This window comes from Pseudoliparis swirei, chromosome 12, assembly GCF_029220125.1.
Source record: "Pseudoliparis swirei isolate HS2019 ecotype Mariana Trench chromosome 12, NWPU_hadal_v1, whole genome shotgun sequence".
Classification (NCBI taxonomy): Eukaryota; Metazoa; Chordata; class Actinopteri; order Perciformes; family Liparidae; genus Pseudoliparis; species Pseudoliparis swirei.
Genome location: NC_079399.1, coordinates 23,243,437 through 23,258,436, shown reverse-complemented (window position 1 = coordinate 23,258,436; position 15,000 = coordinate 23,243,437). Strand labels below are relative to the sequence as shown.

The window sequence follows — 15,000 nt, the reverse complement described above, 5'->3', positions numbered from 1 at the left end:
TTAGGGAGGAAGGTAGACATTGAGGAGGGTAGGTAGGTAGTTAGGAGGAAGGTAGACATTGAGGAGGGTAGGTAGGTAGTTAGGAGGAAGGTAGACATTGAGGAGGGTAGGTAGGTAGTTAGGGAGGAAGGTAGACATTGAGGAGGGTAGGTAGGTAGTTAGGGAGGAAGGTAGACATTGAGGAGGGTAGGTAGGTAGTTAGGAGGAAGGTAGACATTGAGGAGGGTAGGTAGTTAGGAGGAAGGTAGACATTGAGGAGGGTAGGTAGGTAGTTAGGAGGAAGGTAGACATTGAGGAGGGTAGGTAGGTAGTTAGGGAGGAAGGTAGATATTGAGGAGGGTAGGTAGGTAGTTAGGGAGGAAGGTAGATATTGAGGAGGGTAGGTAGGTAGTTAGGGAGGAAGGTAGACATTGAGGAGGGTAGGGAGGTAGTTAGGGAGGAAGGTAGATATTGAGGAGGGTAGGTAGGTAGTTAGGGAGGAAGGTAGACATTGAGGAGGGTAGGGAGGTAGTTAGGGAGGAAGGTAGACATTGAGGAGGGTCGGTAGGTAGTTAGGGAGGAAGGTAGACATTGAGGAGGGTAGGGAGGTAGTTAGGGAGGAAGGTAGACATTGAGGAGGGTAGGTAGGTAGTTAGGGAGGAAGGTAGACATTGAGGAGGGTAGGTAGTTAGGGAGGAAGGTAGACATTGAGGAGGGTAGGTAGGTAGTTACGGAGGAAGCTAGATATTGAGGAGGGTAGGTAGGTAGTTAGGGAGGAAGGTAGACATTGAGGAGGGTAGGTAGGTAGTTAGGGAGGAAGGTAGACATTGAGGAGGGTAGGTAGGTAGTTAGGGAGGAAGGTAGACATTGAGGAGGGTAGGTAGGTAGTTAGGGAGGAAGGTAGACATTGAGGAGGGTAGGTAGTTAGGGAGGAAGGTAGATATTGAGGAGGGTCGGTAGGTCTCCTGGTTCCTAGTAGGATTCAGACTCTGCTGGAGACCATCTTCAGATAAATATTCTGTAGACAACTTAAAATAGTTCTCCAGACTAATGGTGGCATTTTGTGATGAGACATGTTTCAGAGTGTAATGCCAACGTTAAATAATAATGAAAGAATAATCATAATTCATGAGTGTTGTTGTAATGTGGGGATCTAAACCCGGGAATGAAGATCTGTCTCATCCCGTCACTGAGACACGACTCACAGCCCAGGAAACATTACGCAACATCTCCGCTTTCACTCGGCAATATTTACCCACAATGACATTGATCTGCACTTCCTGCAGCGCACACTGTCTGCACTGTGTGTGTGTGTGTGGAGTACACACCTTCATGGGAACCGTGCGTGTGTGTGTGTGTGTGTGCGTGTGTGTGTGTGTGTGTGCGTGTGTGTGGAGTACACACCTTCATGAGAACCGTGCGTGTGTGTGTGTGTGTGTGCGTGTGTGTGGAGTACACACCTTCATGAGAACCGTGCGTGTGTGTGTGTGTGTGTGTGTGTGCGTGTGTGTGGAGTACACACCTTCATGAGAACCGTGCGTGTGTGTGTGTTTGCTCCTCTTCAGTGGAATTACCCTCTTCTTCATTAACACCGCGGCTACATCATGAGCTGACAGCACCTGTGGCCGCGCCGGGAGGACATGAGCACTGATCTGGAGTAGATTAGGGTGTGTGTGTGTGTGTGTGTGTGTGTGTGTGTGTGTGTGTATGTGTGTGTGTGTGTGTTAGCAGAGCCGATCAATACACCATCTGCGCTCCGTGGAGTGGTTCCAGTGCCCTGTGCGTTATGAATGGCCCCGTAAGGCTGCTGAAAGGCCGAAAGGATAACAAACATAAAGATGAGCTACATAGCGCCGCCGCGGTCGGCTCCTCTGTCACGGCGTGGTTGAGCTTCACGGATCGATCCGGCTGCACGAGCGCCGACAGTCATGAGCCCAGAGCTGCCTCCTTCAATGTAACATTCTGCTGAGTCAGCAGACAGTGGCTTTTAACTCAGAGCTCCACGAGGCATCACCTGTTGACTGAAAGGACCTCCTCCTCCTCCTCCTCCTCCTCTCTTTGGATATCCACGTAGTCCTCCAATTTTGCCCCACTGACTGACATCCAGGGGCATTTTAAAATAAATTGGGGGCACTTTTTGAAACTTGTGAAATATCATTTAACCTTTGTTCAAAAATAATAAATATACTTATTCAGGGTGACAGGATATTAGCTATTAACATAAAAATGGCAATAATGAGACGGCGAAAATCAACACATGATATGCAACTGCACTGGGTCACATAGGCGACCATGTTTTTGATCAGGTCATTAAAATAAAAGAGGAATGTCTCGGGGGGTATTGTCTGCCCCTCTCCTCGTGATCTCGGGGGCAACATTATATTTCTTCGGCGCATGTTTGCCCTTTGCCCCGGTGTATTTCTGACACTGGGGCAGCTGCAATATGTCTGTGAAATATAATGTAATTGTTGTAGTTGTTCACCTCCTTCAGGGCAGTTCAAACCGCTCCAGCCAGTCGAGTATCTACCACCTGTGGATGCTTCTAGAACATCATCTACACACCAGTCCTGCTCACTGTCGCTCATCTCCATGGAACTCTACTCTCTGTGCTCTATTCAAATGAAGAATCTCCACTTCATTTAGCATCTGGGACAGGGAAACCACACAACTCATATGTTTGTGTATAATTGAGATAAATTCATGCAATAAGGAGTTTCTGGTGGTTTGTTGAAGTGGACATCGGATGCATTCAACTGTGCTGCTGATAATCAGAGCGCTCCCTCGTGTGTGCTGCTCACGCAGAGCCACACCAGTCCGAGTGAAATGCATCCTAAACATTTTATATTGACTTCATTGTTCAAGCAGGAATGCGACGTCTTCTCCGTGGTGAACATCTTCTGCTGACGGGGCTTCAGCCTGTAACCGATGATCAGACACCCCCTCTCACCGGCTACATGCTGTATGCATCCAGCCCATGAGTTACACATGCACTTTATAAGATGAATAAACATATTCAACCAGACTGAGTCTGAGCACAAGCTCAGCGGCTTGCGTTTCCAAAGTGGCAATCAACTAAATGTTGACGAGCCGGAGGACGAAGCGTCCCTCCTCCTCACAACGCAGCGGTGGAGGAGGGTGAGGGTCTGAGTGTCTCACGCTGAGGAGTCAACGTGTTGGACGGGAATGTTACATCATCCCCAAGGATGAAGGAGGAGTATAAAAACTCCTCTTGAGGACCACGACCAACCCACAGCTTCACCTCCCCTCTGCATGGGGGTGTCTATAGAGTGATGGGGGTGTGTCTATAGTGTGATGGGTGTGTCTATAGAGTGATGGGTGTGTCTATATAGTGATGGGGGTGTGTCTATAGAGTGATGGGTGTGTCTATAGTGTGATGGGTGTGTCTATAGAGTGATGGGTGTGTCTATAGAGTGATGGGGGTGTGTCTATAGAGTGATGGGTGTGTCTATAGAGTGATGGGTGTGTCTATAGTGTGATGGGTGTGTCTATAGAGTGATGGGTGTGTCTATAGAGTGATGGGGGTGTGTCTATAGAGTGATGGGGGTGTCTATAGAGTGATGGGGTGTGTCTATAGAGTGATGGGGTGTGTCTATAGAGTGATGGGGGTGTGTCTATAGAGTGATGGGGTGTGTCTATAGAGTGATGGGGGTGTGTCTATAGAGTGATGGGTGTGTCTATAGTGTGATGGGTGTGTCTATAGAGTGATGGGTGTGTCTATAGAGTGATGGGTGTGTCTATAGAGTGATGGGTGTGTCTATAGTGTGATGGGTGTGTCTATAGAGTGATGGGTGTGTCTATAGAGTGATGGTGTGTCTATAGAGTGATGGGTGTGTCTATAGTGTGATGGGTGTGTCTATAGAGTGATGGGTGTGTCTATAGAGTGATGGGGGTGTCTATAGAGTGATGGGGTGTGTCTATAGAGTGATGGGGGTGTGTCTATAGAGTGATGGGGTGTGTCTATAGAGTGATGGGGGTGTGTCTATAGAGTGATGAGGGTGTGTCTATAGTGTGATGGGATGTGTCTATAGAGTGATGGGTGTGTCTATAGTGTGATGGGGGTGTCTATAGAGTGATGGGTTTGTCTATAGAGTGATGGGGGTGTGTCTATAGAGTGATGGGTGTGTCTATAGTGTGATGGGTGTGTCTATAGAGTGATGGGAGTGTCTATAGAGATGGGGTGTGTCTATAGAGTGATGGGGGTGTGTCTATAGAGTGATGGGGTGTGTCTATAGAGTGATGGGGGTGTGTCTATAGAGTGATGGGGGTGTGTCTATAGAGTGATGAGGGTGTGTCTATAGTGTGATGGGGGTGTCTATAGAGTGATGGGTTTGTCTATAGAGTGATGGGGGTGTGTCTATAGAGTGATGGGTGTGTCTATAGTGTGATGGGTGTGTCTATAGAGTGATGGGAGTGTCTATAGAGAGATGGGGTGTGTCTATAGAGTGATGGGGGTGTGTCTATAGAGTGATGGGGTGTGTCTATAGAGTGATGGGGGTGTGTCTATAGAGTGATGGGGGTGTGTCTATAGAGTGATGGGTGTGTCTATAGTGTGATGGGGGTGTCTATAGAGTGATGGGGGTGTGTCTATAGAGTGATGGATGTGTCTATAGAGTGATGGGGGTTTGTCTATAGAGTGATGGGGGTGTGTCTATAGTGTGATGGGTGTGTATAGAGTGATGGGGGTGTGTCTATAGAGTGATGGGTGTGTCTATAGTGTGATGGGGTGTGTCTATAGAGTAATGGGGGTGTGTCTATAGTGTGATGGGATGTGTCTTTAGAGTGATGGGATGTGTCTATAGAGTGATGGGGTGTGTCTATAGAGTGATGGGGGTGTGTCTATAGAGTGATGGGTTTGTCTATAGAGTGATGGGGGTGTGTCTATAGAGTGATGGGGGTGTCTATAGAGTGATGGGTGTGTCTATAGAGTGATGGGGGTGTGTCTATAGAGTGATGGGTGTGTCTATAGAGTGATGGGGGTGTGTCTATAGAGTGATGGGTGTGTCTATAGAGTGATGGGGGTGTGGTCATTTCGTTGTCATGTTAGGGCGATTAGTGTGGTCATTAATGCAAGTCACACACACAGACACAGACATATTCTAATAGCCATTAGCACCTGTTGGCCTGACAGCCTTTCATCTTCACCTCTCTCCTCTTCTCTTCTCTATTTGCCGCCTGACATTTAATTTCTCATTCCGTTTCCTTCTCTCCTGCTGCACTTATTCCCACCATCTCTCTCTCTCTCTCTCTCTCCTCCGCGGTGCTCGGGTCACCTGTGTTGATTTACTGTCAAATCTTGCAGGATTATGGGTAATCCCTCCGCAGTGGGATGTGTGCTGACAGCTGTGCTCCCTCTCAGTGAACACACTGCCCTTTATGATTATTATATTTTACACGGGAAGAAACATTCCTGTTCCGCCTAGAGGGATTCCAATTTACAATATTCTACTCTGCTGTTGCGTGTTTGACTCTCGCTGTCTACCGCCGTGCATTGTGGGTCATGAGATCGGGTTTATTCTTGCCACAGGGTCACTTGTTCGCGGCGACGGTCTGATATTACAGATTACACTTCATTCACATGGAATGAAGTGTAATCTGTGAAGTATCCCCCCCCCCCATGTCTCCTCCCCATCCTCACACAGTTATTGACGATGCCTCCGCCCCCCTGTAGGTGGTGTACAAGAACAACGACATCCGGCTGGAGCTGTCCCGCCTCGCCCGCATCGTGGACCCCAAGATGAAGCTGCAGGGCGACGTGGTCTTCAAGTGCGAGAACGTGCCCACCCTGGACCCCATCAGCTTCGAGACGCCCGACTCCTTCCTGGCGCTGCCCAAGTGGACCACCAAGCGCGTGGGCTCCATCTCGTTTGACTTCCGGACCTCCGAGGCCAACGGGCTGATCCTCTTCACGCACGGCAAGCCCCAGGACCGGAGGGACGCCAAGGGCCAGAAGAACAACAAGGTGGACTTCTTTGCGGTGGAGCTGCTGGACGGGGGTCTCTACCTGCTGCTGGACATGGGCTCCGGCACCATCAAGGTCAAGGCCACCCAGGCCAAGGTCAACGACGGAGCCTGGCACCATGTGGACATCCAGAGGGACGGCCGCTCAGGTAAAGAGGGCGTGAGGAACCGCTTCGCCGCCGTTAACGACTCGTATATAAAGTTAATGTTCATCATCTCTGTGAAGCGAGGCCGCCGGGGCTCCTGTTTGGACATTTCTCTCATGAACCGAGCCGACGAGGCGACTGGGAAATACAGTTTGGTCCTGTACGATTATATCAATACACGAAAAGGAGTTATCATAATAATAATAATAATAATAATAATTAAGAATTTTATTTGTAGAGCACTTTTCATTTAGAGAGAATCTCAATTCCATTCAGTTTATTTCATTTTGTAGAGCCCATTATCACAAATTACAAATTATCCTCAGTATACACACAGACATCCCTGACCTTTGACCTTTGACCTCACATCGGATCAGAAACAACTCCCAAGAAATAGAATAAAACTCTTTCACAGGGAAAAATAGGGAATAAACCTTCAGGAGAGAAACACAGGAGAACAATAGATGTCATGTGACTAGATGAACAATAGATGTCATGTGACCAGATGAACAATAGATGTCTCCAGAGCCAGCAGATGGTTAACAACTATTATAGGAAAGGAAAGAGGTGGCACAAACATGCTCAAGAGAAACAGGAAGTCATTTCCCTCTCACTCGCATGTTGTCACTAAGTTGTAACTCTACAACATTATTAATGACCTCCTGGAGAGGAAAGAGGAAACGCCCTGGAACAGCGACGCAGTCGAGGGCAGCGTCAGCGAGCGGCTGTGACCTTTGACCCGGTCCTGGTTTCATCTCTGCTTCACAGCCTCAGGACGCCGTGACGACCTCACTAACCTCCTCTGACCTCCCCACGCCGCTCGTCTTCATCGCTCTGCTCAGGAAGAACTACGAGGAGATTAGGTTAGAGGAAAGGGTTCCAAACTTCTGACGCCTTGAGCTCCGAAACCCAACGCAGCCTCCGCATGAGGCCGAGAGCCCCCGGAGGACGGGGGGGGCGCTGCAGCCGGCGCGATACATCAGGTTAGAGCAGCCAATTTAGCCGCGTGTCGGAGCGCCCACGCTTTGATTAATCACCGGCAAGCCCCCGGTGCCACGGCGGTGCGGGAAGCAGGACGTTCACGGGGAAAGAGGGATGAGAGGGATCTCCGGGCGGCGGGCTGAGGGATGGGTAAGAAGGGAGTCATCACACGAGGAGCGGAATGAGAATTACATTCTTGATCCGCAAAGATCTGCAGCCAGAAGCTCAGCGTCCGACTTCAGGGTGACGCAACATGTTCTGACTGCTGTGGACGTGACACCGAGACTCGGCCCGGGGCGTCGGTGAAGCACAGGCGTGGCTTCAAGCGGCGGCTCGTTGACGGTCCGGCGCCCCCTATCTGCAGGTCCCCGTTACACACCCTCTGGTCAATAAGATGGCGTGTTGCTGTTGTTGTGCCACTTATTCAATTCAGCTCAGTTAATAAATCCTGATATCACACATTAGGAATTTGCCTCTAAGGGCTTTACAATCTGTATACACAGACATTCCTGACCTTTGACCTTTGACCTCACATCGGATCAGTAACAACTCCCAAGAATAGAAAAAAACTTTCACAGGTAAAAAAGGTAAAGAAACCTTCAGAAGAGCAACAGAGGATGAAAAATAGATGTCATGTGACCAGATGAACAATAGATGTGACCAGATGAACAATAGATGTCATGTGACCAGATGAACAATAGATGTCATGTGACCAGGTGAACAATAGATGTCATGTGACCAGGTGATCAATAGATGTCATGAGACCAGATGAACAATAGATGTCATGTGACCAGATGAACAATAGATGTCATGAGACCTGATGATCAATAGATGTCATGTGACCAGATGAAGAATAGATGTCATGTGACCAGATGAACAATAGATGTCATGTGACCAGATGAACAATAGATGTCATGTGACCAGATGAACAATAGATGTCATGTGACTAGATGAACAATAGATGTCATGTGACCAGATGAACAATAGATGTCATGTGACCAGGTGAACAATAGATGTCATGTGACCAGATGAACAATAGATGTCATGTGACCAGATGAACAATAGATGTCATGTGACCAGATGAACAATAGATGTCATGTGACCAGATGAACAATAGATGTCATGTGACCAGATGAACAATAGATGTCATGTGACCAGATGAACAATAGATGTCATGTGACCAGGTGAACAATAGATGTCATGTGACCAGATGAACAATAGATGTCATGTGACCAGATGAACAATAGATGTCATGTGACCAGATGAACAATAGATGTCATGTGACCAGGTGAACAATAGATGTCATGTGACCAGATGAACAATAGATGTCATGTGACCAGATGAACAATAGATGTCATGTGACCAGATGAACAATAGATGTCATGTGACCAGATGAACAATAGATGTCATGTGACCAGATGAACACTAGATGTCATGAGACCTGATGATCAATAGATGTCATGTGACCAGATGAACAATAGATGTCATGTGACCAGATGAACAATAGATGTTATGTGACCAGATGAAGAATAGATGTCATGTGACCAGATGAACAATAGATGTCATGTGACCAGGTGAACAATAGATGTCATGTGACCAGATGAACAATAGATGTCATGTGACCAGGTGAACAATAGATGTCATGTGACCAGATGAACAATAGATGTCATGTGACCAGATGAACAATAGATGTCATGTGACCAGATGAACAATAGATGTCATGTGACCAGATGAACAATAGATGTCATGTGACCAGGTGAACAATAGATGTCATGAGACCAGATGAACACTAGATGTCATGTGACCAGGTGAACAATAGATGTCATGTGACCAGATGAACAATAGATGTCATGTGACCAGGTGAACAATAGATGTCATGTGACCAGATGAAGAATAGATGTCATGTGACTAGATGAACAATAGATGTCATGTGACCAGATGAACAATAGATGTCATGTGACCAGGTGAACAATAGATGTCATGTGACCAGATGAAGAATAGATGTCATGTGACTAGATGAACAATAGATGTCATGTGACCAGATGAAGAATAGATGTCATGTGACCTGATGAACAATAGATGTCATGTGACCAGGTGAACAATAGATGTCATGTGACCAGATGAACAATAGATGTCATGTGAACAGATGAAGAATAGATGTCATGTGACCAGATGATCAATAGATGTCATGTGACCAGGTGAACAATAGATGTCATGTGACCAGATGAAGAATAGATGTCATGTGACCAGATGATCAATAGATGTCATGTGACCAGATGAACAATAGATGTAATGTGACCAGGTGAACAATAGATGTCATGTGACCAGGTGAACAATAGATGTCATGTGACCAGATGAACAATAGATGTCATGTGACCAGATGAAGAATAGATGTCATGTGACCAGGTGAACAATAGATGTCATGTGACCAGGTGAACAATAGATGTCATGTGACTAGGTGAAGAATAGATGTCATGTGACCAGATGAACAATAGATGTCATGTGACCAGGTGAACAATAGATGTCATGTGACCAGATGAAGAATAGATGTCATGTGACTAGATGAACAATAGATGTCATGTGACCAGGTGAACAATAGATGTCATGTGACCAGATGAACAATATATGTCATGTGACCAGATGAACAATAGATGTCATGTGACCAGGTGAACAATAGATGTCATGTGACCAGATGAACAATAGATGTCATGTGACCAGATGAAGAATAGATGTCATGTGACCAGATGAACAATAGATGTCATGAGACCAGGTGAACAATAGATGTCATGTGACCTGATGAACAATAGATGTCATGTGACCAGATGAACAATAGATGTCATGTGACCTGATGAACAATAGATGTCATGTGACCTGATGAACAATAGATGTCATGTGACCAGATGAACAATAGAGGTCATGTGACCAGATGAACAATAGATGTCATGTGACCAGGTGAACAATATATGTCATGTGACCAGATGAACAATAGATGTCATGTGACCAGATGAACAATAGATGTCATGTGACCTGATGAACAATAGATGTCATGTGACATCTTTCCGTGTCCACAGATGAACTTTCCTTCCCCAGTTCAGTTTCTTCTCTTCTGTTATTTCTCTTTATTTCATAATTTCTAACTCTGGGTTCAAGGAAATCCAGTTTCCCGTCTGCGATGCCGTCGGGACGCACGGCTTTACTCTTTAAACCTCTTAAAAATGAGCTTTATGTTTTTTTTGTGTCTCAGTGGGGAAACATTATGACCTGAACTATAGGAGCAGAAATATGTGGAGGAGTGAAGTAAAATGTTCAGTGAGTCATGATTTGGTTTTGATGGAGTCTCATAGGAGTCTCTTGACTCCTTCACCTTATCGGTTATATTATATTCTAAAGCTTACCACATACGTGTGCTCTAGACTAAACGTGACATTATTCTTTACATTCATAAACGGACATATGAACGTCCCCATGGACCGGACCCTATAAACCTGTTAATAGTCTGCTGTGGGGTCTCGGGCCTTGACCTTGACTTTGACCTTGGGGTTTTAACTGGTTGCAACTTGTTCCCTGCCTGGTTGATGTCTTCCTGGCTTCTATTGTGACTCAGATAGAGTCCTCATAGTCCTGTGCGTCTGAGACGGGACGACAACGTTCACTTCCACATCGCTTCACATCCTGAAGTGTCTTTTCTTGTTCTTCAGGCATCATCTCGGTCAACAGCCGCCGCTCCCCGTTCACGGCCAGCGGGGAGAACGAGATCCTGGACCTGGAGGGGGACCTGTACCTGGGCGGGCTGCCCGACAGCCGGGCGGGCCTGGTGCTGCCCACGGAGCTCTGGACCGCCATGCTGAACTACGGCTACGTGGGCTGCGTCCGAGACCTGTTCATCGACGGGCGCAGCAAGGACATCCGGCGGGTCGCTGCGGCGCAGAACGCCACGGGCATCACGGCGTCCTGCAGCAAGGCGGCGGGGCGGCAGTGCGACAGCAAACCCTGCAGGAACAACGGCGCCTGCAAGGAGGGATGGAACCGCTTCGTCTGCGACTGCATCGGCACCGGCTTCTGGGACGCCACCTGTGAAAGAGGTGAGGCGCCCCCACCACACAATTAATATTTATATATATATATATATTTATATATATATTTATATGTCTATATATATTTTTTAGGGCTGTCAATCGATTAAAAAAATTTAACTAATTAATCGCACAGTTTGAAATTGCGATTAATTAATCGCGATTAATCGCGATTAATCGCAATTACAAGTTAAAAGTTAAAAGTTCATTCTTTTTAAAGACCAAACTTCACACAGAGCTGTGTTTTCAAAGGGGCTCCTACATATACAGTGCCAGCGAGGTATTTAATATCGTGGATGATAAATTGTTTCTTCAGTGAAACATCAGATTAGTAAAAAAAAAAGAAGTATATTGAGACCCCATTGGTCCTGTCATCTTTAACATTGAACACAGCAGAACCAGTGGCCTTGGTAACTGACTGACATTCAAATATGTCACGTTAACCCTCTGGAGGCTGGGCTCATTTTATACATTTTACAAACAAACAAAAATTCACCATTTTGACCCGAATCAATATTACACCCTCCTGCCGCCTTCGGGTTAATTTGACCCCATTCAATGTTTAATGTCGGTGTTCTTTCGGTAGTCAACAAACAAACATAAAGTGCCTCACACTTAAACTTGGAAAACAATATTAATTCTAATAATTTTCTGGAGGTTTTAATTGCTGGCGTCAAATTGAACCCAAAGGGTAAAATATGTTAGTAAATATAAAGGTAACAGGAGGGTGAAACATTGAATCGGGTCAAAATGACCCAAAGGCGGGGAGGGTGTAATATTTAATCGGGTCAAAATGACCCGAAGGCAACACAAGGTTAAAAGTGTTTCTCTTCTTTTTAAACACAAAACTTCACACAGAGCTGTGTTTTCAAAGAGGCTCCTACATATACAGTGCCAGCGAGGTATTTAATATCGTGGATGATAAATTGTTTCTTCAGTGAAACATCAGATTAGTAAAAAAGAAGTATATTGAGACCCCATTGGTCCTGTCATCTTTAACACTGAACAGCAGAACCAGTGGCCTTGGTAACTGACTGACATTCACATATGTCACGTTAACCCTCTGGAGGCTGGGGGCATTTTATACATTTTACAAAATAAATTAAATTCACCGTTTAAAGTTTTTTGCATGTGACACACCCCCACGTGTTATACATCAAACATTCCAGAACAATCTCAGCTCTGAAATGAGCCTCATTGTCCTCGCGCGTGTCCTCTGGTTCTCTGACTGACAGGCTGCTAAATGAGCCTCACCTGTGAGGTGGGAGGTCCTTTGTGATTTACTGAGTGTTCATTGGTTTTTTTCCCCCCGAAATGTTGACAGACAAACGGATTGACCAATCACGGTGAAGGTTTCGTGTGACGAGTTCTTTCCGCGCTGCGTGTCCCGACACGTCGCCCTCCGTTCCTCTGTGTATCAGAGGGGGAGACGGGAGGAGGAGCAGGAGGAAACCTGACTGATTCATCCACGAGTTTAAACTGATTTCTGCTCCTTATTTTCGCGGAGAAATGATTGTTTTAAAAACGGAAACAGTGTCAAACCGTACTGCTGCGGTAAAAAAAAAAAAAAAAAAAACTTGCGTTAATTGCGTTAAAATATTTTAGTGCGTTAACGCGGCCAAATTAATCGCATAGATTAACGCGTTAACGCTGACAGCCCTAATATTTTTATATATATATAAATATATATTTATATTTATATATATATATATATATATATAAATATATATTTGAATACTTTTGAGTCAACATAAAGGTCTCTCCGTTCCTCCATCTGTGTTCCTCGTGCAGGACGCTTTGGTAATAACTCAGATCTTTATATGGCAATGTGCAGAATTCATAAAGGAACACTCAATAAATAAAATATGAAAGAACTCATGAAGTGAAGTGAGAACAGACTGTGATCTCACGGGTACACAGCGCTCTGATTATTTATCAGAAAGAAATGTTCTGTGATTTTAAACGACTCAAAGTATGAATCATCTTGTAGTCCCACTTTAATCCAGTGGTTTGAGTAACGGGTGGGACCCGTTCCTCAGTGGGCTGGGGCTGCTCCACTTCACAACTATTGTTCCACTTCACCGGGGCTGCTCCACTTCACAACTATTGTTCCACTTCACCGGGGCTGCTCCACTTCACAACTATTGTTCCACTTCACCGGGGCTGCTCCACTTCACAACTATTGTTCCACTTCACCGGGGCTGCTCCACTTCACAACTATTGTTCCACTTCACCGGGGCTGCTCCACTTCACAACTGTTGTTCCACTTCACCGGGGCTGCTCCACTTCACAACTATTGTTCCACTTCACCGGGGCTGCTCCACTTCACAACTATTGTTCCACTTCACCGGGGCTGCTCCACTTCACAACTATTGTTCCACTTCACCGGGGCTGTTCCACTTCACAACTGTTGTTGTTCCTCTTCCTCTCCTCTTCATCCTCCACGCCTCCTCTTGTTCCTCTTCCTCTCCTCTTCATCCTCCATGTCTCCTCTTGTTCCTCTTCCTCTCCTCTTCATCCTCCATGTCTCCTCTTGTTCATCTTCCTCTCCTCTTCATCCTCCATGTCTCCTCTTGTTCCTCTTCCTCTCTTCATCCTCCATGTCTCCTCTTGTTCATCTTCCTCTCCTCTTCATCCTCCATGTCTCCTCTTGTTCATCTTCCTCTCCTCTTCATCCTCCATGTCTCCTCTTGTTCCTCTTCCTCTCTTCATCCTCCATGTCTCCTCTTGTTCATCTTCCTCTCTTCATCCTCCATGTCTCCTCTTGTTCATCTTCCTCTCCTCTTCATCCTCCATGCCTCCTCTTGTTCCTCTACCTCTCCTCTTCATCCTCCACATCTCCTCCTCATGTTCCTCTTCCTCTCCTCTTCATCCTCCACGCCTCCTCTTGTTTCTCTTCCTCTCCTCTTCATCCTCAATGTCTCCTCTTGTTCCTCTTCATCCTCCACGCCTCCTCTTGTTCCTCTTCCTCTCCTCTTCATGCTCCATGTCTCCTCTTGTTCCTCTTCATCCTCCACGCCTCCTCTTGTTCCTCTACCTCTCCTCTTCATCCTCCACGTCTCCTCCTCATGTTCCTCTTCCTCTCCTCTTCATCCTCCACGCCTCCTCTTGTTCCTCTTCCTCTCCTCTTCATCCTCCATGCCTCCTCTTGTTCCTCTTCCTCTCCTCTTCATCCTCCATGTCTCCTCTTGTTCATCTTCCTCTCCTCTTCATCCTCCATGTCTCCTCTTGTTCCTCTTCCTCTCTTCATCCTCCATGTCTCCTCTTGTTCATCTTCCTCTCCTCTTCATCCTCCATGTCTCCTCTTGTTCATCTTCCTCTCTTCATCCTCCATGCCTCCTCTTGTTCCTCTACCTCTCCTCTTCATCCTCCACGTCTCCTCCTCATGTTCCTCTTCCTCTCCTCTTCATGCTCCATGTCTCCTCTTGTTCCTCTTCCTCTCCTCTTCATCCTCCATGTCTCCTCTTGTTCATCTTCCTCTCCTCTTCATCCTCCATGTCTCCTCTTGTTCCTCTTCCTCTCTTCATCCTCCATGTCTCCTCTTGTTCGTCTTCCTCTCCTCTTCATCCTCCATGTCTCCTCTTGTTCATCTTCCTCTCTTCATCCTCCATGCCTCCTCTTGTTCCTCTACCTCTCCTCTTCATCCTCCACATCTCCTCCTCATGTTCCTCTTCCTCTCCTCTTCATCCTCCACGCCTCCTCTTGTTTCTCTTCCTCTCCTCTTCATCCTCAATGTCTCCTCTTGTTCCTCTTCATCCTCCACGCCTCCTCTTGTTCCTCTTCCTCTCCTCTTCATGCTCCATGTCTCCTCTTGTTCCTCTTCATCCTCCACGCCTCCTCTT

The 15,000-nt window shown here is 46.4% G+C and overlaps 1 protein-coding gene across 1 annotated transcript in view; it reads left to right on the top strand.

Moving 5' to 3' along the window:
- The window catches only part of LOC130203077 (neurexin-3b-like), a 181,067-nt gene that overhangs the window by 5,313 nt on the left and 160,754 nt on the right, over positions 1 to 15,000 (top strand). Inside the window, exons 2-3 of the mRNA XM_056428968.1 lie at positions 5,669 to 6,107; positions 10,784 to 11,167. Of these exons, the coding sequence (XP_056284943.1) occupies positions 5,669 to 6,107; positions 10,784 to 11,167 (823 nt within the window). The remainder of the gene's footprint in view (positions 1 to 5,668; positions 6,108 to 10,783; positions 11,168 to 15,000) is intronic.